This window comes from Ostrinia furnacalis, unplaced genomic scaffold, assembly GCF_004193835.3.
Source record: "Ostrinia furnacalis isolate ACB-3 unplaced genomic scaffold, ASM419383v2 OfSCF3745, whole genome shotgun sequence".
Lineage (NCBI taxonomy): Eukaryota > Metazoa > Arthropoda > Insecta > Lepidoptera > Crambidae > Ostrinia > Ostrinia furnacalis.
The window spans coordinates 631733-658210 of record NW_021133984.1 but is presented as its reverse complement, the minus strand read 5'-3'; the positions used below and the strand labels follow the sequence as shown (position 1 = coordinate 658210).

General features: G+C 37.0%; 1 protein-coding gene across 3 annotated transcripts in view; it reads right to left on the bottom strand.

The window, feature by feature from the left end:
- The window catches only part of pxb (putative Hedgehog signaling attenuator pxb), a 179444-nt gene that overhangs the window by 11207 nt on the left and 141759 nt on the right, over window positions 1-26478 (bottom strand). For all 3 annotated transcript variants that reach the window (XM_028312035.1, XM_028312036.1, XM_028312034.1), the window contains one exon: window positions 5717-5829. In XM_028312035.1, the coding sequence (XP_028167836.1) occupies window positions 5717-5829 (113 nt within the window). The remainder of the gene's footprint in view (window positions 1-5716; window positions 5830-26478) is intronic.

Below are 26478 nucleotides of genomic sequence, written 5' to 3'. Positions count from 1 at the left end.
AGCAAATTAATATGTACCTACTCGTATAAGTGCTCGAAAATTTAATTTGCACGGAAACGTGGATAATTTTTGCATGCACAGTTTGTATTTTTGTTTTTCCTTATTTCGTCTATTGTTTAGTTGCTAATAAGTAAGTAAGTAGTTCACAATAATAAGTTTTGTTAAATATTGCTATTCGATGGTATAATTTATCTCTTACAATTTGTACCTGTACTTCTTTTTACCTAGCACGAATATAAAGTCAAAAACCAATTGATTGTCAATGATTTTGCAATTCCTTTACATTTCACAAATAGCTGCATATGAATAAAGCTCATTTCGCTCAAGAGTTTAGATATAAAGCTTTAAAGAAAGCTTAGTATTTCTTTTCAAAGCGTTGAGCCTTCAGTATCAGACTTTAAAGGCTTTTAGCAAAAGCTTTTTGTGCTGAAATACTTCTACATCACATTGAAATCTTTCTTCCTTACTCGTAAGATTCTGAATACGGTTTAAATATTCATTCGAATTAATAACTCTATGTAAAACATATTTAAACATGGATTTCTGTTATTAACTTTTCTATTTTATTATTAATTAACTTTCCGCCCGCGGCTTCGCGCGCATGGACTACATTATCTACATATTTTACGGAACCCTATTTTTTCCCATAATAAAATTTAGCCTATGTTACTTTTAGATAATGTAGCTTTCGAATGGTGAAAGAATTTTTAAAAACGGTCCAGTAGTTTTTGAGTTTGGTTTTCATTACAACCAAACAAACAAACAAACAAAGTTTTCCTCTTTATAATATTAGTGTAGATTTAGTTCCAATCACTAAAATACAATCGTCAATAGATTTGTACCTATTAGCTTACAAATATTCCACAGACGCTGGCCAGTCAACTTAATATTATTTAACCTTTTTTTCAAATTGAATATTTCAAGTTCACAAATTCAAGCGAGATTTCTGAAGCGAAAATCTACGACGATGACGATGAAATTGAATCAAGTTTCTAACTTTTTATAACGGGCCGTAGACTGATTAAAACGACAGTTGAACCTCAAAACAAAAAACATTCCTCTATTTAACCCAAAAAGCTTCTCACCCGTCAGCGAGCTTTCTATATAGACCCCACCTGAGGTCCTCAAAAAAGTGCTTAGGTTCTCAACCCAAGACAAAGCCCCGTAAATAGTCTATTGTTCTGAACCCTTGCTTGAGGGTACCTCGATGAGTTTACGCGGTTTGAAGTCCGCTACCCCTTACAAGTGCCGTCTAACTTTCATTCACAGGTCGGAATTGTAAAAAATGCAAGCAAAAACTGCACATTTGAGTTTAGTGGGTTTTGATTTGCGAAGTTTTCAAATAGGTCGAGGGCTAAGATTTTGTGTTTGACTGTAGCTAGGAAGGGTGGCTGAAGATGAAATCGGAAACTTAAATAATCTGTAGAAGTTCGATTTTCATGTCACAGTATCATTTACGATATTTATTTGTGTTTAGCAGACAGAGTTTGAACCTACAAAAATATACACATGAAAGTGTAATTTCACAATTCTTGTTAATAAAATCTGGATAGAACTGTTACTTTCAAGAAATAAAATCTTCATAGATTCATTTCACGCACTAGCTAGCGAGCACACCTAACGTGAACTCATGGTGACCACACTCGTGTAATCTATTGCAATCCGGTCAATACCAGATTGTCTAGTTTAGTGGTAACCTTAGCTAAGGTTAGTCCCTAAACTTGATTCAGATCGAGGGTTTAGTAATTACAGTAAAATTGGTAGAGTTTTTATTCTAAAATGTTTATTTCAAAAGTTAGCACTAGTTAAGCTGACGAGTAAGAATTATGCACGAAACGAAATCGCAATTTCAAAATTCAGAATCGTGTCATTTCAGATTTTGTCTGGTTTTGTATCAAAATTGACATCTGAGGACAACTTTTATTAGACCTATAGTTTATTGGCTTTTTACGTATTGTTCCTCTTGAAATCTATAGATGATATTGAATGATAGATAATAATAGGTGTGGATGTAATTAATTTGATAAATAGCCGATACCAATCATAGATCCGGCGTCGATCGAACTCATAAACGGAAAATATGTTTCCTGTGTGACCCTTTATCAACAGGATAAGGCTACATGCTATAACCCACATAAACTTTGCAACGTTGAACTTTGCTAGCCATATTGAATATTCATTCCTTTATTAGTACAGACGAGATCGCGAGAGCACATCAGATTATATAATTTTGTTGCAATATCAACCCTATCACAACTACATAAGGTCCCACATGTTTATCTTGACGTGCTGTCGTCTCTACGCCCGTCGCGACGCAACATGCGCGTGCGCCGATCCGCCCCAGCCCGCTATTGGCCCGCCATTTTGGCGTCGCCCAATCACCAGTTGGCGGGAAACGCTCCGTATAATTTTGGCATAATTAGTCACGCAACGAGGTGTGCGACTAAAAACAACTATCATTACACTATAGAAATAGAGACGAGTTTGGCGTGTCAAGCTATTTTTAACTGGCAGGTGGAAATTAATTTCCGTTGGCGCTTATTTTGTGATCATTGACCGTTTAAAAATATAGGGTTCGTTCGGACAGAGGTTACGGCATGCTCCCCATTCGGTGTTTTTTATTGCACAAAAACTTCGAAATTTAACGATTATCATAATCATCATCATTTCAGCCATAGGACGTCCACTGCTGAACATAGGTCTCCCCCAATGCTTTCCATGTTGATCGATTGGTAGCGGCCTGCATCCAGCGCTTTTCTGCTACCTTTATGATGTCGTTGGTCCACCTTGTGGGTGCACAAATAAGTTACATGCGCCCCTATCTACTAAAAAGTACTCACTGGTGACTAACTCTTTAAAGAATTGGATCCTAGTTAATGTAACTCAACTATTCGAGAACTATATTACAGACACCATAACTCGGATTTGTTCAATGAATCATGAATAATACCGCTTAATTTGAGGATTAACATTAATTCGCTATCGCTACCGGCTAGGCATTGTGCATTCGGAGATAAATTTAATCATTAAACCGTCGTAAATCTTCCAAACATGTCATTGTTTCAAAGTTTCTAAACTTAGTTGTTTTGAAGATTATCTATGGAATATTATTCCGAATTGCCTACTACTCTTAGACATTACACATTGGCGTATCGGATGATTTATTAATGAATCAAACACACACTAATAGGGATTGAAGATTTAGTAATTAGATTTAGCAAGTTTCTGCTCTCCAGATTAGTTTATTTTTGTTTTAATTTGATCCACTTAGACGAAAGTTAAAGAAAATAACAATAGGTGCAAAAACAAAAGTATTTCTTTTTTGTATCTTGCATCTTATCGAAAAAATATCATTTAATTAAACCCTCACAATGCCGTCGCCATTTTGTTTCACTACAACTTTCCCCAATGGCGTGATTCCAAATAGGAAGTTACCCAGCTTATTGTTATTATGTAAACAGTTACTGAATTATGTTTGTTTGCGTAATCTCCCCAGATTGAGGTAGTGTTCGGATGAGCATTGTCTGTGCAAATGTTGGTTGGAATACAAGCTGTTATATCTTGCAGAATTGTACTAACTTCAATATGGTTAATAATAAGGATGTTGCCACATGGAGCGTGTAGCGAATCATAGAATTATTATTTGGTAGAGAGCATCATAAAATATGCCTACCTTATGGAACACAAAGTATGTAGTAAATAAAAAAATAAGATAAATGATACTATAATAAGAACGTAATAGATTTTATGACATGTATTAATCTAATACCAAACTACTGAAAAGTCAACGAAATATTTGGACTATTAGCTACTTTAACCTTTCAATCGATTCTTATGTCAAAGAGCATCTAACAACATAAACGACTCTAGTAAATTTCTTCTTCATAATCATTCTGTAAAGGCGTACTTATTATAAGAAACTAATGCCCGTTTTCACCATCAATCCCTAATTTTTAGGTGACCCCTATGGTAACACATAACAGGCATTTTTTTTCATAGGTGTCACTTAAAAATTAGGGATTGATGGTGAAAACGGGCATAAGAGTACCTATCTTTCTTTATCTTTTTTCATCTGTGTACATTTTTGGGCTTTAATAAAAACACAGTTATTTGTTTACAAGTATTAAACAATTACGTATTCAATATTACAATCTCAATCCAAATTGAGACTCTAATAAAGCCAGTTTCCACTTCGAATGTAATTTAACACACCCAATTAACAGTTCTATTCTTAACGCCCAGTTGGGTGAAGATATTCAGTTTCCAAATCCGTCAGTCAAACTGTCCGTGACTCTATGACACGAATATTGTGACACTTCTAATTACTTTGAAGTGGCATTTTAAGTTATAAGAAAAAGCGAGAGCTGGCAACTTTTTGCAACCGATTTTTAGCCCTTATTAAAAAAAAACTGGCCACTTTACCGAATCCTTTAACTTTTTTTAATAAAAAATATGGACTAGGCTCTTTTAATGCACACTTTTTTCTGACAGCCAAAAAACAAAACATCTATTTATAATTACTTGATAAGTACTGGCACTTTCAGTGTCATCACAAGTTGAAGCCATTAAAAGAAGAAAAGAAAAATACAATGTAAAATATTATTATGTTGGTCTATCTTAAACGTTATTAATCTATTCTTTGGGGATATCAGAAATCAAAGAGCGCTTGCCAAATAATCTTTTAAAGTGTTTCGTCACGATTTCAGTTTAATTAATAAAATAAATTAACGATAGTACCTTGTCTAACAAAATTAACAATCAAATAAAAAATATTTGCTTAATTTTGGCACATTATGAACGTCAATTATTTTTCAGCCGAGCAAAAATACATGCCATGATAAAATCTTATCATCGTTAGACGACAAATGTATGGATTTAACAAGCAAATCGATAAAATAACCCGACAAATGTTTATCGCGGCGCCATTTTCAAAGTTCCAAGCGTATTTTTCGCTCTCCGCTTTCTCGTTATTCTTGGACCACCGAAACTAAAGCTAGGATTAAATCTCGAATAGGTGACAGGCACTCTAATCAACTTTCTCGGGCCATTGCCTCCACACACTTGACGACGGGTTAAGCGCCGATTAAACTGTCAGAAGCATTGTCGACACGGTCTGCACGTTCGATCGTTATAGTCAGAATTATTGTTATGTTAGAAAGAGTCTAGACGTTAGTTATGAGACGGATTTTGGAATAGATGTGATAAAAGTTTTGAAATTTGGATCGGGTATCAAAGAGATGTGACGCTTTTGGATGCGTAATACAATAAAGAAATGACGCCAAAAATACATACTAGCCATTAACATTTATTATCCTATTCTACATACTCGTAACACAACAACTGTCAAAGGTTTTAGATTTGTCAAAAAATACGGCGTGAGAGAGAGATGAGACGTAACAGTATTACTGTATAGGTATACGTCAGAATAATGAAGCCTTTAATGAAGACTTTCCGAGAGTGAAGCCACGGGCTAAAGCGAGTACATTATGTTACATCTAATGTTTTGTTAATGTTAATGTATCCACAATCTGCAAATAAATAATTTTCATTTTCATTTTCACGTCATAGGTACGTGATATCGACGGAACAGTGTGCCTAAGCAAAATACAATTTCAGTTCCAAAAAACAGTGTGCCTGTTTGGTGACAAAAACAATTTTCTGGCCGTTAATAAAAAAGAAGATGCCAATTAAAAAACAAAAACAAAAGAACACTCACTTCCAAACGAGGATGGCGCCGACGAAGATGCCTAGCACCAGCACGATGGAACACAGCGCGATGGCAGCCGACGTCTGCAGCGACGGCCCACTGTGGTTGTACGCGTCTATCTTCTGCGGAAAGAAAGAGACAACGTTAGAATTGGCTGTCAGTTTTTAGGTAACAAGCTTCGATCGAGTATGATGTTGGAAGAAGGAAGTAGAAACATTTGTCATCACCAGAGCTGTTATAACGCGACTTCTGTATGGCAATCCGATGATGACGCCACTAATGATGATAAAGTTAATTTTAAAACAACAAATAGCGTGACCATACCTAATTTTTTTTAAGACTGGAGAAGAGACTAGCCTTTAAGTATCATCTGGAAAAGCTGTGCTTTAAAAATATTATTGAAAAAAGACGCACCCATTGATATTTTATTCTTGGTAGATCCATCTTGGTACATCTTAAGTGTTAGTTAGTTTATACATAAGTAATGTACTACTAATTTTTGGTTTGTATTTAAGTAGGTACCTAAGTACCTACTGGTTATTTTTATTTTTAACTTACTGTCCTAAGACCTTTTCCTGACATTAAATAGGTTCCTATAGAAAAAAGGGCGTACATTTTTTCCTGAAATATAAATATTTCTCAGAAACTTTTCTAATTTGTCTCTTCATGAACCTTGCTCGGGCTTCAACAAATATTTGAAAAATATAATTAGGTATTGGATGGGCTATTCTTGAGTTTTGCGCTTAGCAATAAATACATTTTAGCAATTTATTCTTGAGAAATATAATTAGAAGTTATTGGATGAGCTATTCTTGAGTTTTGCGCTTAGCAATACTTAAATACATTTTAGCAATTTATTCCTTATTGACGAAGAAGTTTATTTGTAAAATAGATAATGTTATAGATAGATGGAGCCTAAGCTACAACAAACTAATATTTGACTAGAAAAGTAACATCAGTGCCAGTTTTAATTTCTACCAGTAAATCGCTCTAGGTTTTGGTGAAGGTCACGGGAAGAACCTGGATGCGGGCAGCGCAGGACCGGTTTGTGGAAATCCTTGGGGGAGGCCTTTGTCCAGCAATGGACGTCATTTGGCTGAAATAACGACGATGACGACGACGAAATCGCTCTAGGAAACATTAACATTCGAAACCGCTTCACGGAGCGAAGTAGCTTAGAAACAAAAACAAAAGCCGAAGCGAAGTGATTTCGAAATGGCAATGAGGGTTTTCGCGAATGAAAGATCCGCTAGATGGCGGGACGTGGATGTGGGGTCTGTCTGCTGCGTAATTGGTGGATTTTGATATATCTGTCAATGTCATGTCAAAAATAACCAATCATGCAGCATTTGGACCTCGCGTCTACGTATTGCCATCTGGCGGATTTTTCATTCGCGAAAACCCTCATTGTCACCTTTATTTCTGTCTAGGGGGAGATGCTAGTTGTAAAATATTGTAATGATACGATTCAAAGTGTTAACATAAGTTAATATTTATCGTCTATTTTTTCCATGCTTTTCTTGTTATTATAAATTGGTTATCTACCAACATACATAAATGAAAAAACATATCACAACATCCCAATAACTTCATAAGGCTCTGACAGCAAAGTAAATTAATATATCAACAAACGTTCCATCATTTTATTGACCGGATTATTTTTCGACCCGCCTTTATTTGTGGCCACTGACATGGAAAAGTTCGCAATAATATGATTAAGGATTGACAGACAGACAGACGGACAATATAAGCTGATCGTGAGTTAGAAAAAGATATCAGAGAAATGTCAATTAAATTAATATCTGACGTAGACAAAGGTTATATTTTATGATGCCTTTATGATGTCAATACTAAAACAATAGAGCTATTTTGAAATATGGTTAGCAAGCTTTACCGTTGTCTTTCTGGCGCAGTCGGGTAAATAGTAGATAATCTATTAGGATTTTGCATATGAAAAAATGTATCGCCCCAGGTGGGTATTGGACGCACATTCGTTCGGTTCACCCGAATGACGTCCACAGCTGGACAACGGCCTCCCCCTAGGATTTCCACAAAGACTGGTCCTGCGCCGCTCGCACCCAGGCACCTCCCACCTTCACCAGATCGTCGGTCCACCTAGTGGGAGGCCTGCCCACACTACGCCTTCCGGCTCGTGGTCCGATTGGACCCATGACCTTTTCACATATCGGGTGTCTGAGTTACTATAGTTAGAAAACTGTTATAATGGATGATGACTCAAAAGACCATACAGAAATCTTTGGTGCATTTTGTCGACTTGAGTGAGTCATGTATTTCAATACTTTCTAAAACATCCTTGTGAGCGATTAATACCGAATATTTAATATTAAGCGCAATACACATTGAGCCCGCCGGGCCACCGACATATGTCGGCAACTTTTTGTCGGCGGTCTAGTTGGCGGCTGTACTTAATACAAGTCGGAAAATTTGGTCAGCGGCATGTCGGCGGCTTGAGATGAGAAATTTATTTGGCAGTCAGCATACAAGCACGTCACTACAGGTCGAGCGTCGCCGGGCAACTGAGCGCAGGCGTACCCAAGCCGCCAACATGTCGGCGGGTAGGTAACACGCGTGGGCGCATGTTGCCGACATGACATGATTATTTTAATACAGGCCGCCGGGTTGTGTCACCGGGCTTTGTCGGCGGCCCGCCGCGGCGGGCTCAGTGTGTATTGCGCTTTATTTCTACCTCACTACGAGTACACTCGGCCTCAAAAATTGCTACCGATCCAAAATTCCCAGTCTAATCTCATTTGTGAAAACGATATAGAACATCGCAATCTCGTAGATTTATTAGCCTAAGTGAGCGGATCAATGATGAAAGTAATCCGATATCTTTGGAAGAATTCCAAAGTTCTGTCGTCAAAGAGCGTGGAAGTAGCCGGGCAATTTTCAACCTTAAAGTTTCTATAAGAAGACAATTAAGTAGCCTACTTTTGTGGAAAACTGTGGTTGTTAATTTGTCATCCAAGCAATTTGGCGCCAATTCGGGATAGATTTTACTGTTTGGTCAATGTTACCTACTACAGAATTAATATTTTTTTTTGTTGAATATTAGGGTAATTACTCCAATTGATAGAGTTAGATCCAGATGATATTAAGATGCTTTTCATTTATGATACCTACTTTTTGATTGCTAACGTATTTTTTAGCAGAGTTCTAACTTTTAAAAAGTTCATTTTTTCTAGCAAAGTAGCAATAGTAAACTACTTTCATTATTCAAAAATGACACCACGTCTTTCTAAGGGTGGGTTGCATTATCTTACTTTAACTTTGACAAACGTCAAAAATCTGACAAACTCCATACAAAAAACACCGGTTATCGTCATAGTTACGGTCAAAGTTAGGTGATGTAACTCAGCCTAAGATTAGAACAATACAAAAATTATCAAAAGAATGAAACGAAAAAAGTAAGGAAAACGGTACATCAAACTAGTCGTATAAACATTATTCCATCTCACGTAGTTCTTATAAGAACGATTTTACAAAAATAAGTGACAATCTGATGACTGCACAAAACAACACACTAACGAGTCGACGTAGGTGTTCCATAAGCTTCAAGAATCGATTATCCGTAGATACTGCGAAAATCGATATCTCAATATACTAATTGGACCGACTACCTGACTCAATAAGGTGATAAAAAGAAACATGAAATAAAATGGTCGGATAACCGCACGCTAACAACTCAATGTAGGTGTTTCGATGACCGTAAGATTGGTCATAGTTCGCAGAAGAGTGGTGTGAAAATTAATAAATAAATAAAATTTATTATATTGTGTCTCTGTTAAACATGTCACAATATTATAAACATTAATAGTCTAAAATATGCGTTTAGCATCTAAGGGGATTCTCTATAGATTGAGTAGAAAGAAGAAAAAATAGTTGGTAGAGCAAAAGTAAAGTAATAAGAAGTTTCATTTATGTTGTCCGTTCGTTACATAAACTTCTTATGGCCTTCCGAATGATAATGTTTTGACAGGCAGCTGACTGACATAGCATAAAATAATGGAAGACTTAAGTCTTAACTTAAGACTCATCTTAATTTGAGTATACACCAGAACATTTAAGAGTAGCAGAACAACGAGCCGCTTTATGAAATGTCAGTGTCACCTTTCATGATCCTTCATTTTGCCTGTATTGTACCATATTTCGTAAAAACGTTACTTACATAGAAATGCTCAAGTCTATATTCCCCTTTACACAAAAGAGTGAAGTTTGTTAACAGCAAAGTAATTTCACAGACACGATAGTAAAAACACAACAAAATTATCAAACACACAGTAAAGTTAAAGCAACAAGAATTCAACGTAGGTGTCCCAACAGCAGATTGGTCATAGTTCGCAGAACCGCCGGGCGGCGCTGCGATCGCGGCGGGCGATTCACACGTGACTTGCGGTTTACTTGTAACGTCTCAATTTTGTTGGGAATCTGTGTTTGCTTTTTTTTTAGCTTCGAGATACTTGACATTCTTTACCAGTGAATGCAGTTGCTTTTTTATTTAACACTTTGGTGTTGACCTACCTTAAGAGTTTGGTTGTTGTTAACTTTTTGGAACAACGTTGGTTCTATCAACTTTAAAGAGTTGTTGAAGATACTTTTTATCTTTTGAAGAACATTTCCGAAATAAACTCTGAATTTTTATCATTCTAATTTACCTAAAATCTCTAAAGATTTCAAAACTTTGTAGATAAAATCAAAGTATAGAAGCCAAGCCACAGTGTCAAACTTCTCATTTTACTTGCAAAATCATAACTATAAATACATCAATCTTCATAACAACTTCATAAGAAGCTACAGCGTTTAGCTAGATGCCTCTTTCTCATACGGTGGTTCTTGAATAAGTTATAAAACTAATTTATATTTCTATTTAAAGCACTTTAATATTTAATCTACTTCAAAAATTGAATTTACATAATATCTATTTCTTTTCTTTTTTCTAATGACCGGTTGCTAGTGACCTGCATCCAGCCTTTCTGCTGTCATTATGGAAATCATTGGGGGAGACCTATGTTCAGCAGTAGACGTCCTATCGCTGAAATGATGATGATCATGAATTGTATTAAATAAGTTAGCTATCCCATTAAATATTCCCGCTTCGACCTCACCAACTTAAAACAGCATGTCTCAAACAAACAAGGCTTTATTTGTTCGCTTAATTGTTTGAAATGACGATGCATTTCTGACTATTAAATATGCGCATTTACTATAAGGAGACCTGTTTTTTCATCTCTCAATGGGACATGTTGGGTTCTGTGTGGGGGCAAAAAATAAATTGTTTAAACAATCGCTTGGAGTTTTGGTTAGCTATTGTTTTGTTTTTGATTTGTTGAAACTGTTCTGCTTGCTGTTGATAGATTGGGTGAATTTGGGTAACTATAATAAGAAAATCATCAGGATGAATCGACGACTGTTGACTTGGTAATGAAGGAGAACAGAAAATAAAAATTACTGCTCTGTTATGGTTGAGAATAAATAAATACTAAGGCTGGATTGCAACGTCTTACATTAACTTTAACAAACGTCAAAATACTGTGAAACTCCATACAAAAATCACCGTCTGTTACAGTTACTGTTAAAGTAAGATGGTGAGACTCAGCCATAAGGTATTTCAACTTTCAAAATATTACCAACCTACAAAAGATACATTTAATATCAATCGTGATCATCACAGTAACATATTAACCCCCCTGCAGGATTTAGCCCAGTAGCTACTTTTATTTCGGTTGGATGCTAACATAGTGCCTGCATCATTGGTTGGTAATAAGGTAGCATTTTATTCTATTTATACGTATGCCAAATTATTAATCTATACTTCTATACTAATCTATACTTCTACTAATATTATAAATGCAAAAGTAACTCTGTCTGTCTGTCTCGCTTTCACGCCTAAACCACTGAACCGATTTTGATGAAATTTGGCATAGAGATACTTTGAGTCCCGGGGAAGGACATAGGATAGTTTTTATCCCGGTTTTTGAAACAGGGACGCGCGCGACAAAGTTTCTCTGTGACAGACAAAAAATTTAACGCGGGTGAAGCCACGGGCGGAAAGCTAGTTACATTATAATTTCCACAATTATTGTCGTTATTGGGAAACTATTCGGGTTCACTTCGCTTCAAGTACTTCAAGTACCATCTGTTGTCAGTTGCCCACATTGTTAATTGTGTTGTGAACTTATAATTAATACATCCGAATAGTGAGAAGTACACAAATTTAACCGCCCCTGAACAGATCATCCCGAAGTTGCCGGGCCGATCACTAAACGATCCAGTAGGGTTGCCAGGTGTCCGGATTTAGCCGGACATGTTTGGCTTTTTAAACATGTGTCCGGTGAAATAAGTATTGCATGCTCAATATGAGCAATCTTTTGTAACGAATTTTATGCTTTTATTATTATTATTTTCTTTCTTTTTATTCTATTCTAAGATATTGACTTGTTCAGCCTGTCCGTCTTTCGTTAGGGTTTTTATGTGGCTGCTAGGCCAGTTAAAACTTGAGCGCACAAGTAAAGACAAGACACGATTTCGTCTTGTAAGAAATATTTTTCGGCTTTCAGAACACAATCAGGGCTTTAAAAAAGCTATGATTAGGTATCAAAAAAGGTATGTCCAGCTTTAAGCAAATAAAGCACCGAGTCTGGCTTTTGTGTGTTTGGAGTTGGTAACCCTATAGCGTTATTAGCCCAAACAATTCCCGTTTGATGTGAAGTTTTCCTTTGTCGATCAGAACCAGCGGTTTCTACGTTTTCAATTGGTTAACCATGATTAGATAATTATAATTAACGTGCGGTTTGATCTGTCATTTGCTCGAACATTCAATTAGCTTTGTACGGCAAAATTAACAATATCCAGTTGTATCACTGTTCAAGTTCCTTGCAACTCCAAGCAAGGATTCGAACTCTTCTTTTTAGTTGATATTCCATGAGCTCTTTTGTGACCAGAAATAACTAGTTGAGCTTTTTTGTGAACAGGAACAGAAAGAACTTAGTACTGCTAGAACTGTTCACAAAAGAGCTCAACTAGTTCTTTCTGTTCACAAAAGAGCTCATGGAATATCAACTAAAAAGAAGAGTTGTGTTGGTATTGTGATCAAAAATGTACAATATTACTATGCAGTTAGTATCCATGTCAGTCAGTCATTTATTACGTAGTGTGGAAACGTCTAGCTACCTAATAGTACTCACATTCAATTGAAAGGACCCACTTTTTTATAGAATCAAAGTTTCAAATCGGATCCCGAAAAGTATAAATACATAAGACAGTTTAAGACAAATAAATCGTTCAATTCTTCGGCTAAAAGAACAACAAAAAAATAAAAATAAACTCCAGCTGGCTCAACGGTAAATATTAATAATCGTCTTACAGTTTAAACGGGCATTAAATTCCTTAAAAAATCCCTTTCACTAACGAATTCAATTTCATCTCCCCTTGTGGCATCGGATTCCTTATTTAATTTTTTCTAAAACGTTTCCTGCTTCCACAGCAAAGTTTTAAAGGTCCGATAATTCACAAAGTTCAACGGATCCGACCCAAATTAATTAACGTTTTATTCAATTTTTTACCATAAAGAGACTTTTTATTAATTAAAGAAGGGGCATTGACAAATCGGCTACTGGGTTCAGATGGACGGGCGATAAACGCGCGCTCGGATCGGGGATAGTTTTTGAGATTTTTCTTGGCGATTGTTGTTTGAGATCCCATGAGATAGGCGCCGATGAATCGCCCGAGGTCCGATGACGGATACGTGTTCTGATAGTGCCAGTTTTTGACAAATTGTTGTCCCTTTTTCAGGCTTAATACATGCGCCTCGATGCTATCTTGACTTTTTACAAGGCAACCGCGTCGACCGGTCGGCCGACTTGCTTTGGCGACGCTCAATTGTTATTTTTCGATGAAATATAGTTATTGGTTTTATGAGATGCGAGAGATATTGATGTCATAGGTTAAGAATGTCAATAAACTGATTTTAATACCGGTTAATAATACACCTACTTTCTATTATTTGGTTACCGGTTCAGGGCAACTGGATGAGTTATTGCACAATAATCGTAATGAACTAGTGGTTTTTAACGATAATCGTACCTTTGTTCCGTATTAAATATAAGCTTGTAGGTAGGTACCTACTTATTTTTGTTTATTTAATTGCCAATTAAGTTGACCATAATAAAAGATAAACATTTTTTTGTAATTTTAAAATACGTTCTTTTATGACAAATTAAAATGCTCTATGCGGGCATTGTTTCATTATCTCTTAGTATAGGTAGGTACACATAAACAAAATACGGCTGCAAACAAAAACAATCCCATACGAGCCCCTACACACCCAAATTAAAATGCATGCAACGGAACACTACTGTTATTACAATATCAACCAATCTAAAAGCGTTTATTCTATACCGCAACGACCACTATAACCAGACCTCTCATATCTAATACCTACATTTACCCTTTTCGGCAACAATTATGTAACTTACAGAAGGGTGAGGCGGTTCAAGTAACGTGGCTAGGTTGGACATATTGCGCGTATCAGAGACAGATCTACGAGGGTGTATAATTTTTTCTCTAATAAAAACATTAATATACGAGGCACGCAATTAGGCGGTCTGTTGAAAGGAATTATTATTAGTGTTAATTGGATAGATGGTATCAAATCAGGGCGTGTTGTATACAGTCATCATGTAGGAAATGTAAATTATAACCTCTGTCTATGTATCCATACGTTTCATCGTATCTAAGGCTGAGTTGCACCATCTTACTTTAACTTTGACAAATGTCAAAAATCTATCAAACTCCATACAAAAAGCACCGGTTATTGTCATTGTTACGGTTAAAATAAGGTGGTGCAAGTCAGCCTAAGCTTAGTACTTCTATATCTCTCATATGTATAGACATCATTGTAAGAGGAGCTTATCCTTTGATCATCCATCAGTCTAATCCCGATATGAAATATGGTTAGACATAAGTAAGACATCGCAAACAAACCCATATTCTATATTAAATCAACTTTCGTGAAAGCCTTGGCGAAACATAAAACTTTCATCCCATAATACAAGCGTATTGCAAATGGAAAACCAAATAGTATCACGAAATCAAATGATAAGTAAACAAAATAGACGTTATAGAATCAAAATATTACCGAATACCGAATCTTATGAAATCGCAGACGGGTTGGCAGTGTTAGCATTAGTTTGGCCACAACTGAAGTTATTGTAGAAACTCCATATTCTTATTCAAGGAATGACTATTCCAGCTTCTCTTTGACGTCAAATCACCAAAGCCATCACAGCTCTAATAATGAAGGCAAGAAATAAATTGGGACTATCCCCATGTGAGAGACGACAAATTTTCGTGCTACTTGAAAGGATTCACAGTTTGACCATCAGAAATCTAACTAGTGAAACCTAAGTTAGTCTTGGGGGAAGGTTGAACTGAAGTTTTACCCACAGCAAAATTAACCAGAAGAATAGGAGAACAGACTGTGTAATGAATGAAATGCATCAGGATTTGATTATTATGTAGACTAATCTTCAATTAGTAGAGTTAACGGGATCACAGATGACTTTGTCGATAATTAAGCTAAATTTTTTTTTGGTATAATACATGCGATTCTTCACAATTTTGAAGGAGTGGACATTCTGCACCTGTATTTATACTATGCCCGAATCCTATCGAGATACCGACAGACAGAAAATGATGTTAGCATCAAACCCGATTTGAAGAGATACGTGAGATTCCCACCTCCGAGGGTAGAGAGGAACAAATAATGCAGCCACTTAAATGAACGAGAGTTGCAAATTTTTGGGAATATTCGCCGTATTGGAATTTGGAATGTTACTGTGGTAATGATTTGGGTATAAAAGTGTTATGATATTGAGGATTATTAATGATACTAGTGAAAGCAAGCTATTCTTATTGGACTTCTTGAAATAGGACAATAGTGATTCCCAATTCGTCCCAATAAGACTTTCTTGGGACTTGAGACAAAACACCGAATTAGTGGATTTGTCATTAAAAATTATAAATAAAGGCAATTATCAATTTTGAATTAGAAGAAAAATATTGAAATATGCACATCTGCATTAACAATAGAGAGTATAAATTTAAGTCAGTCAAGTAAAAAAATTTTTACTCACTCTAAATTTGACTTGTGCCCTTTTTAGTTGGATATGCACTACTTTTTAGTGCCCCTTCTACTTTTTTTGCATAGTTTGCTACCCATAAAAATGCCATAAATAATTCAATCAAGCAATACACGCCATCTGGCGTTAATTCAACAATGGTGCTTTGCAAACTGAACACCATAGCACCATTAGGAACAAAAGTGCCCTCTTTTGCATATACCGTCGTGTGACGTCGATAGGCCCGAAATCTATGCCGAATTTTAAAGCTGAAGAGTTTGTTTGTTTACTTTAACGCGCAAATCTCAGGAACTACTGGTCCGATTTGAAAAAATATTTTTGTTTCGGATAGCTCATTCATCGAGGAAGGCTTTAGGCTGTATAACGTCACCCTACAGCCAATATTTATTGATTTATTTAGAGCGTACATGCACATTACACTAGAGGTGGGCGCCACGCCGGCGCGCCGCCGCCGCCGCGAATTTTTTCACGCCGCCGCCGCCGACGACCAGCTGTCGGCGCGCCGATACTGATACTGTACCAACTATTTGCAATTTATTCCTCTCCTATACTGTACTTTCTGGATTTGTGTTTCGAACGCAGAACCAACTTTAATGTTTATTCTTTAATGCCATATAAATTGGTACACAAGGCGATCTTAATACCGTTGATATACTAATAAATTGATTGAATAACTTGATACTATCTATATTAACAGTTAATCTAGTACATTATTCAAGTTGCTGCTTGGTCTAGTAAATAATTGATCGCGAGAGGCGCCGGTCCGTCTTGCTGTCAAGAAAAAAATCGCCGCCTTGCGTCTGGCAGACAACCCACACTATTGGATTATACTTTAAGCGAATAACTCACACAGAGATTGGAAAATATGTCTCGGAATGCAAATAAGAACCACAACCTCTGGAAGGCAACAAAGTACCTCCCTCAGTGTTCTCCGCCTATTAACTCCGGTAATACATGAGTGCGAACTGACGAGAAAAATCTCAAACCTTTGCTATATGACAAGCCGGTTTATTTAAACCTAACGACACGGATAATCCAAAAAATCCACAGTTCAATCCAAAAATAAGATCAAGTATTGGACTTTATCCGAGACTTGCAACTATGCCTGTCTTTGAGACCTGTTGATGATGATGATTCATCCGACCGATTTCGGTCATGGTGAACACTTCGACTTATCTGTCTTGGCGGCGCTGGTGCGTCCGAAGATGGCTTACATAGCCGATCTTCGTGGCAAACTCTTCGCACATTGAGAGTATGAGCACGCCGCCAACATAATTATTTATAGCAAATGGCGGCAGATGGACGGGATTTACATCATCGCGTTTCGCGTCGAGTTCAGTTGTGCGCTGCTCCTTGAACTCGCGGATTCGCCTCTTCACAATCTCCCGCCATTCTAGGCGCTGTGCAGCCAAACCTTCCCATTGTGATTTGAGAGGGCCTATTTTGCATCTTTTCATATGCTGCTTCTGGACATCTTTGTACCTGACTATCTGAGGAGTTGACCGCCATGTTTCCGCTTACCCGCAGAACCAAAGTGGCTGACATAGCCCGCAGAATCGCTAAAATCAAGTTGCAGTAGCCGGGGCACATAGCTTTTAACAACCTGTGCCACTCCCGCCGTGACTCGAATAGCGGCCTCACGATACGTCTTGTCTGTTGCTACCACGAGCGTATCATCCGCGTAACGAATGACACCGGGCAGCCGAATATCGCGGATGGCCCAGTCGTAGCCGATGTTCCACAGGAGAGGCCCAAGGACCGAACCCTGTGGGACACCGCACGAAACTGGCCTCCCACCCCAGCCATTAGCCGTTGGAAATGTCACTTCTCTTCCCGCTAGGTAGGCACGAATTATAGCCTGAAGGTATAGAAGAACCCCATGATGTTTTAAGGCCTCCTCCATACAGCTATGGGGAAGGCTGTTAAACGCGTTGGCGATGTCTAGGGACACTGCCACAACGCTCCCCCCTCTTGCTACCTCCTTTTCCGCTATGTCCCTCAGTTCAGCTATAGCGTCAAGGGTTGACCTACCCCGGCGGAAACCGAATTGGTTAGGCGACAAATTCGGGCCTGTTCCATCTAAGTGTCTTTTTAGACGGACAGCAATGACGCGCTCAAAAAGTTTTGCCGCCTCATCCAGCAGAACAATGGACCTGTATGCTGATGGGGAATCAGCCGGCCGGCCGTCTTTTCTCAGGAGGACAAGCTTCCCCGTTTTCCACACTCGCGGGAAGACTCCCTCCCTTAGGCACGCCGTTAACAGAGTGCGAAAGCGCGGCTCCATCCCGTTCTTAAGGGCAAGCACCCACGCCTTCCCCGGAATTCCATCGGGGCCAGGAGCGGTGTTCTTAGCTTGTAGGCGTAGGATAGCCGCCCCTAGCTCTCCTTCCGTGACATTGGGCGCATCATGTGCCACGCTGTATCTAACTGGCGGCGTAAAATCAGACCGGACTTCAGGGAAGAGGGCTGCGACAACTGTGCGAAGAAAGGTAGGATCCATGCTGGTGGTTAATGGGGGAGCCCGTATGCGGAACTTGTTCATAACCAGCTTATAGGGTCTCCCCCATGGATCCTGAATCAGGGTGGAGAGGAGCTCCTCCCAGTCGGCGTTTTTAGCCGCCCCTATCGCACCCTGAAGCTCTTTCTTTGCTTGTTGGTACTCCTCGTATAATCACATGGGCATCGCCGCGTCACACACGTGCGACATGGTCTCCCGGAACCACTCTGCCTGCCTTGTGGGGTCAAATTCCTCGGGGCCAGTCGCCCAACTTTCGATCAGTGACGCCAGTTTATGGCTCTCTCTGTCCAGGCGTTTCAGTGCCCATCTAGGGCCCATCATCTCAGTACACCTTAAGCTACTTGGGGTAAANAGTCTTTCGATTATCGATAGGTAGGGCTTTGCGATTCGATTTTTTGCCGTTTGACTAAGCCTTTTTTGTTATCGACCTCTTTTGCGATTTGTTTATTTGTTTGCGACTGGTTTGCGATGGGTTTGCGATTTTAAAGTGCGTTTTGACTAGACCCACAGGAGTAGCAGCGCGCGTTTATTTCCATACAAAAAATTTCGCCATTTCCTGAGGGGGACGAGGTAATGACATTTGTGTAACAGCTGATGGCGCTGGGACACTATCGATATTTTTGTCGATGAGAATCATTGCTCTATGGGGGGGGTTAGTCCCAACGGCCCCGGTGGATCTGCCCCGTCAACGGGGTGGATGGGAAAAAGTGTTTCAACGTCCCCGGTAGTCATAGTCTTAGCGTTCAACGGGGTGGTTGGAACACATCAAGTGTCAACCACCCCGGTATATCGTTTAACGGGGCGGNCCAGGACTCTATACTTGGTCCGGTACTCGATAACATTTACTAGTAAAGTAGCCCAGACACCAGAAAGCTGCGGCCTTCCTCAAATGTAACTGTGATCTTAAAGCGACTAAACTGTTGCAAAGTCAGCTAAATGCCACTAATGCTTGACTGACCAAGTGGCGTATGTAAGCAAGACCCGAAGTCTCACCATGTTATCATTTAAGACGTGAAACTTATCGCCTGGCCAATCTAGACCACGACATTACTGCAATCAGGTTGCATTAAAAACCTGGACCGTGACACGGAAAGACCATATTAATATAAATAAAACAGATCTGAACATAATATTCGACCGACAGTCAGCTAATCCAACATTAACTATGTGCCTCCAAAGAGTTCAAAAATACATGTTAAGGGTACTTTTATCGGCACATTGGTACGCTGGCCTTTAGGAAATACACGAAAACCTGATCTCAGCCAAGCCCGCTAATCAAATATCAAAGTATCTATGATCAAAAGAGCTAATTTACTAGGGTAAACTATTGCGGCAGTGGCTCTATCGTGTCAAACCCCAACCAACTGCAATCCACCTGATTAGTCTTGGCGAAAGATACTAAAAAAGCCGATTTTTTTAAAAATACCTAATAAATAAAGGTCAAACAAGGTCACGCCGCCGACGCCGCCGCCGCCGAAGTCAAAAAGTCGGCGCGCCGCCGCCGACCAATTTTATATCGGCGCCCACCTCTACATTACACTGTACATAAGGCGGACTTAATGCTAGTCGGCATTCTCCTCTAGTCAACCTTAGGGTCAAACTGAGAATATCGTAGGCTAATAGGGCCTGAGCAATAAAGAAAAATGTTGCAAAAATATTATTCCAACTATTTTCACGCGTACGAAGTCGCGTGCACAGCTGGTATTAATATATAAACACTTGGGGTCCCACACACCTTCCTCCCCTAAAATTACACCCCATAATTATCGCAATATGGCGTCGAACAAAAGAAATAAAAGAGACATTAGGACGTAACTCAGAAATGTGAATTAAACCTAGACTTTAATGGCCGCGGAACAAGATTTGATATAATTTAAAAAGTTAATTTTGTTAATGCTTTTTGTTATAATTAAAAAATTATGTCTCGTGGTCTAGTGGTAGAGTTTTTGGGTACGGTTGGTTGGCATACAAAAATATTGTCAAAATAATATTTGCACATAATAAAACCACTTTTGCATACGCATACAAATTCGCATATGTATTGATTTTCAAGAATTCTTAGTGTGTGCAAATTTATACCCTGTTAGCAATTTAGAATACACATTGCTATTTATAAGATCTATAAATAGTAATTTACCTAAACATTTATTTATGAAAAGTACTATACTCAAATTGCTAAAAGTAAAGTTAACATTGTTATTAATTGAATACTGTAATTATGCATAAAATATAATGTAGTGTCGTCTCAATAGTTGATTAAAGCTGTGAGTTTTTGAATGAAAAAAATGTCTCTAACATTACTTTTGTAAATTAAATCTCGTGTTCTGACTTAAGGCTTTGGGAATTTACTTTCAGTATAGAATCAATGTCAGTCGATATGAACCATGAAAATCTGCCAATTAAAGACTGAAAATGGTGAAAAATCAAAGCTTGAGATCAAATCGAATTAGTTTCAGAACTTTGAGCACCTTTTCTAGTTTCCTAAAACGGTGTTAAAATAACAACATAATTAATAACGTTAACCACAACCGCAAGACTACACAAAAGCAGTTTTACGGCGAATTCTTAACGAATTTATGACTCAATAGATGCCCAAAATGGACGGCTTAATAAACTCCATTATTTGCGGTCGAGTTTTTATATCTTGCTAAAGATGGTAGCTTTTATGCGACTATAATAAGATAGTTTATAATCTTGGTGGCTTTTAAAGTTTTTAAGAGTTTTTATTATAACGAGTATTAGAAGTATGGAGTTATCTGATTGTAATATACTGTTGAGTTTGACAGTAATCAAATAAGGATTTTTATGGTCGAGGACCATTGTAATGAAAACTGCGATACGTTACAACGTTACGATACGGTATGTTACTCATAATACTCTTATTAGAATCACATAAGATACTTAATATGTGTTTAACCTGTAAGGCTGAGTTGCACCACCTAACTTTGACCGTAACTATAACGATAACGAGTTTGGCAGATTTTTAACGTTTGTCAAAGTTAAAGTAAGATGGTGCAACCCAGTCTAATAGTCAGTTTATTGGAATTTATATTATTACATTCTTCTTAAATATTTTGTGTTTAACAACTGAAATCACAACTTTGGTGTTAGAGACAAAGACATAAATAAAATTATGCAATGCCTAGAACAAATACTAAACCCAGAGTTTTACTAAGAATTATATGTATACTTAATTAATCAAATAGAATCCAACTCATATAATTAGGATGAATACCGACTCTAGTCACATTTCCCAAGAACTTGCGCTAATCCAGTTAACAACACAATGACGCATACGCCTCAAAATTACCGCCTCTTGTAAGTATGTTAGTACAAACAAACACACGATTTGATATCATACATACTTGTTATAAAGTCCAAACTTGATTACAAGCTTTGGAAGCTCTATGTAAAGAGAAGGGGATACGCTATCAGTGTTTATTCAACAGTAATGCTATGAATAGTTTCATAATTTATACGAAAACTAATATTTACTAGACTAAAGAATGTTTGACGTCATTCTTTAGAGGTTTAATTGAAATTTTTAAGTTAAGGTATCATTTTATAGTCATACGCCCGTATTCACAAACGATGCTTGCTTAAGTGAAACAGAAAATTGAACGCACAGCGTTGAATAGAGCTCTGTGATTGGTTCGTGTATCACCCTGTGGGTCCACGCGTACTGTGAGACCTCATAGTAATGTTTGTGAATACGGGCGACAGTCAGTAACATATTTGTAGAGTGTTTGCTGATCTATTAAAAATAATTCCAATCACTGAAATTATGTATTAATAATTATGTAGGTAGTTATGCTTTGCAACACTTTAGCAGTGTCAAAATCACAAACTAATTTCACTGTAATACTTAACTGCACTTAGTATGAAAATGTAATTAGATTGTTTTAAAGCGATACTAATATTTTTCATACAATAATGACAAGGTTAAACATTTGAAATTGCAAACAATTTCTGTATCCATTTCTGATTAAAATCTGTTCTTGGAAATAGAGACGAATAATTACCGTAAAACGTTGTTTTTAGTCTTAAAATATTTTATTCATGTTACTTTGGAACATTTTAAATGTTCCATTAAAAAGGTATTTCAAACTCAAATAGCTGTAGATCTTTGCTGAAAATTAGGCGTAGACCACCAGTTTTTTGTCGGCTGATAGTTTAATCGGGTAGTTACTCAGTATGAGCATGTATGGAAGTGAGCACATTAGACCGATTTGATTTTCATACAAATTAAAATCGGGCACAACTGTGGTATGAAAAATTATTTGCGTCCTATTCTCAGACTGAATAAAACTAAAAACTCATTAAAACTCATTAAAACTCATTTATTTCTGTAAATAGGCTTAAAAAAAGCACTTTTACACGTCCCAGTATTAACCCTACCACTGCTTCAGGACAATAAATGGGCCAGTGCTGAGAAGAAGCAGCGCAAGAAACTCAGTCACTATTGTCAGCCTCTTTTTCAAAGGTTTACATGCTTTAAAATGTACAAAGTTAAAAATATTTATGCGAGCTAGGCAGTAACGTATCCCAAACATTTTTATCTTTTAAATAATCATCGACTTTATAGTTACATCGACTATATACTTAAACACACTCACAAAATTTTATGAGAATCGCTCGAGCCGTTTCGGAGAACTTTTGTTACAAAACTATGACACGAGCACTTTATTTATTAGAAGACTGGCTGACCCGGTGAACTACGTACCGCCTATAATCATCAGAAATAATGTAAGATCATAATGGTAAAGTAATTTTTCAAAACGGTCCAGTAGTATAGTAAAGCGAAAGGTTACTCTTCACGAAATCTCAGACTCTAAATGCTAGGAGTCTCAAATTTTGCATGGGGGGACCCCCTAATTTTAGAATATAGGTGCTCACTAAGACGGGATTTTGCAAAATTCAACCCCTAAGGGGGTAAAACAGGGTGAACACGTACGATGTCGCGGGCGGCCGCTAGTTTAATATAAACAAACTAATAATCAAATCCTCTTAATATTATTGAATGATCAAACGAACTTACCAAGTGAAGTTCGATCTAAATTATCCTGTTTTCGCCGAAGAGATTTATTTTACCATGTAGTACCCCTGTACGACAACCCAATCCGCACACAATATTCAGCGTAGTAGTATTAAAAAACAAAAGAGCGGGCAACCCCACCCCTACCACGCTGTGGGCTCGGTGTCCGAGCGGTCTCATTATATTTAGAGAAGAGATGACATTGACGTTTACCTCCAGGGAAGAAGATATAGAAATCTTCGGGTTGGGAGGGACCTTAAATCTCTTCGGCGAAAACAGGATAATTTAGATCGAACTTCACTTGGTAAGTTCGTTTGATCATTCAATTATCCTGCTTTCGCCTCCGAGATTTATTTTACCATGTAGATGTTTAGAGCATGGATCAATGTCCATGTTAAATGGTTAAGAGAGTAAATGTCAATGTACTAAATACATAATAAAGCAATATTTTTGTATTATAATCGTATTGCATCACTTATTCATAACAATAACAAGTATCACGGTCTCAACAAGATTTTGTTCATTATAGAGTATTATTATATACATTTATTTGTACTTCTATTAACTGTTAAGTACGACTACTGATTGTAAAAAGTTGCCAAGACAGTTGACAGAGCATCCTGTCTATCCAGCACACTGGCTAATTGTATCAACGTTGACAGCGGCGCAAACCGCAGGCAATACTGCCGCGTGTCGCGTGCTGTGTGGGCCGAACACCCTCGTGTCGACACTCCTTTCCTATATTTATCCAGTTTCATCTCAGAACTGAGCTTGACGACGGTAGTGGTTAACACCGAATCGATCACAGTGACTGCAAAGCTAACACTCTGATTGTTGTAAAACATAAGCTCACTTGCATTTTAATTAATAAATAAATAATGTGGTTAATTAAAACTTATTAATTTATTTGGATACAGTTTGACCAGTATTCCAAAACAGTATTAATTTGGATTCCAAGTAACACTGTTGCGAGGAAAAAGTTTGGTTTCTATTTAATAGCACCTTTTAATAGCAATCTTTTGATTCTTGAAACCTGACCTATAAATTATATTATTTATTTAAATAATTATATATTTCAATAAATTATATGATTTCACTAACGATATTGCTAAGCGGTGGTTATTTAATGTTATTATAGGATGCACCCGACTTTAGAATATGCTAAGAAAATAGAGTAAGGTAGGTACAATGATGTAATTGAGCATTGTAAAAATATTTATTTGTCAGTCATTTAGTGTAGTGGTTTCAAAACGGACTACTATGCCGAGAGGTCCCGGGTTCGATCCCCGGCCGGGCAGAAATTGAATTGATACATTTTAATTTCTGTGATGGGTCTAGGTGTTACTATGTATAATATGTACTTATGTATATAAAAACGGTATTTAAGTATGTTTATATCCGTTGTCTAGGACCCATAGCTTTGCTCAGTGTTTGGGACTAGGAGCGTAGTGTAAAATGTCGAAGGAAGGATATTTATTTATTATTTGCGGAGTGTATAGCGGAGTCTGGTACGTTTTGTTTGATCCACGACTGCCAAATACAAAACTTACTGCAAAGGAAAGGTAAGCTTAAATGGGCAATATGGTACTACTGATGTACCTGTTGCCCCAGCATTCTATTTTTTTTTTTTTTTTATTATTATTATTATTTTTTTTTTTTATTTATTTATTTTTTAGTGAAAAAACGTATTAACGTCTAAAAAAAAAAGGGCGCCATTCTAAGGCGAATTAATTGGAATTAATTCATGTTAATCGTGTAGAAATCTCTACGCCAGACGATAAAATATGAATTATGACTAAATATCAAACAAAGTTCAAGAAACAAAAAATAGGTTTATGTCATGTACAGAAACCAAAGCGTCTAACATTTTCTGAGACAATATTAAACCAAGTTCCTACTCCGTGTCTTTATTCAGACACCTTGATTCAGTCAGCTTCAGTATTATGACTGTGATGATTGAATTTTTATAATCATGCTAAGAAAAAATAACAAAATACTAATTCTCAATTTATACTTCATAGAAAGGGAAGAAAGACTCATTCATTATTATGAGTTTGTGGCAGCGTTATCAATTCGTAAAATAAAATCGCATTATTTTTTGGTATTATTAAAAAATGTCCTTAATCTAAACTAAAGGTTACAAGTAGTGGTAGTACTGGTAGGTACCTACATAATACATAGTTTATTTTATGTGGTTGATTCGTTCTTTGACTGACCAAAGTCCACTAGTCCGGTTGTTATTACAAGCGGCCCGATTTATTTTTTGATGCGTCAATAATTTTCTATTACATTGATTACAATGTAATTATTATTGTGTTATATTTATAAAGGCATAGTTATTATCGCTTTAACGCATAATAAGATACTTTGCTTGTCTAAAAGATTTAGCAAGATAAGAAATGATTCAATGTATTTCATGATGTCGCATCTCTTCTTATGAGAATTCTAACGTTATACATAAATAGTTTATACGAACCAATTGTAAAACAGTACATGGAGTTAAAACTGACCTTTTTTTTTTTTTTTTTTAAATAAATAATAATAATGATGATGAAGCCTTACTTTGTAAGACTATCAATAGTATTATTAGCATTAATCATACATTGATTAGTAGGTACAAACCTACATAATAATGTTTTTCCAATACAAGAAAAAAATGACGTCATCTTAAGTACCGATACCGATACAGTTTAAGGAAGCTCTTAGATTTTATCTATTATTTATAGATACAAGCTGGTGAGACGTCATGAATAAAAAAATAAACTTTGTAAAAATATCAGGGCTAAAGAAAGGCCGCAAAGAGACAAACAAAAATGTTGCCTGTTTGTTCAGATACAAAACAAGCATCCGTTAAAATAAGACCATAATTCTATTTGCTTTTCAGTGGCTATCGTGTTTATGTAATAAACATATTATATTAGTAATAAGTTTCTTTAAACCATAAATGAATCTTTTGTTAAAAGTTTAATTGCGGTTAAAATATCATCCCTTTTGAAGTGCTTAAACCACATAAACTTTGTTTAGCATCTTATATAAACGCTATCTAAGTCCACCATCT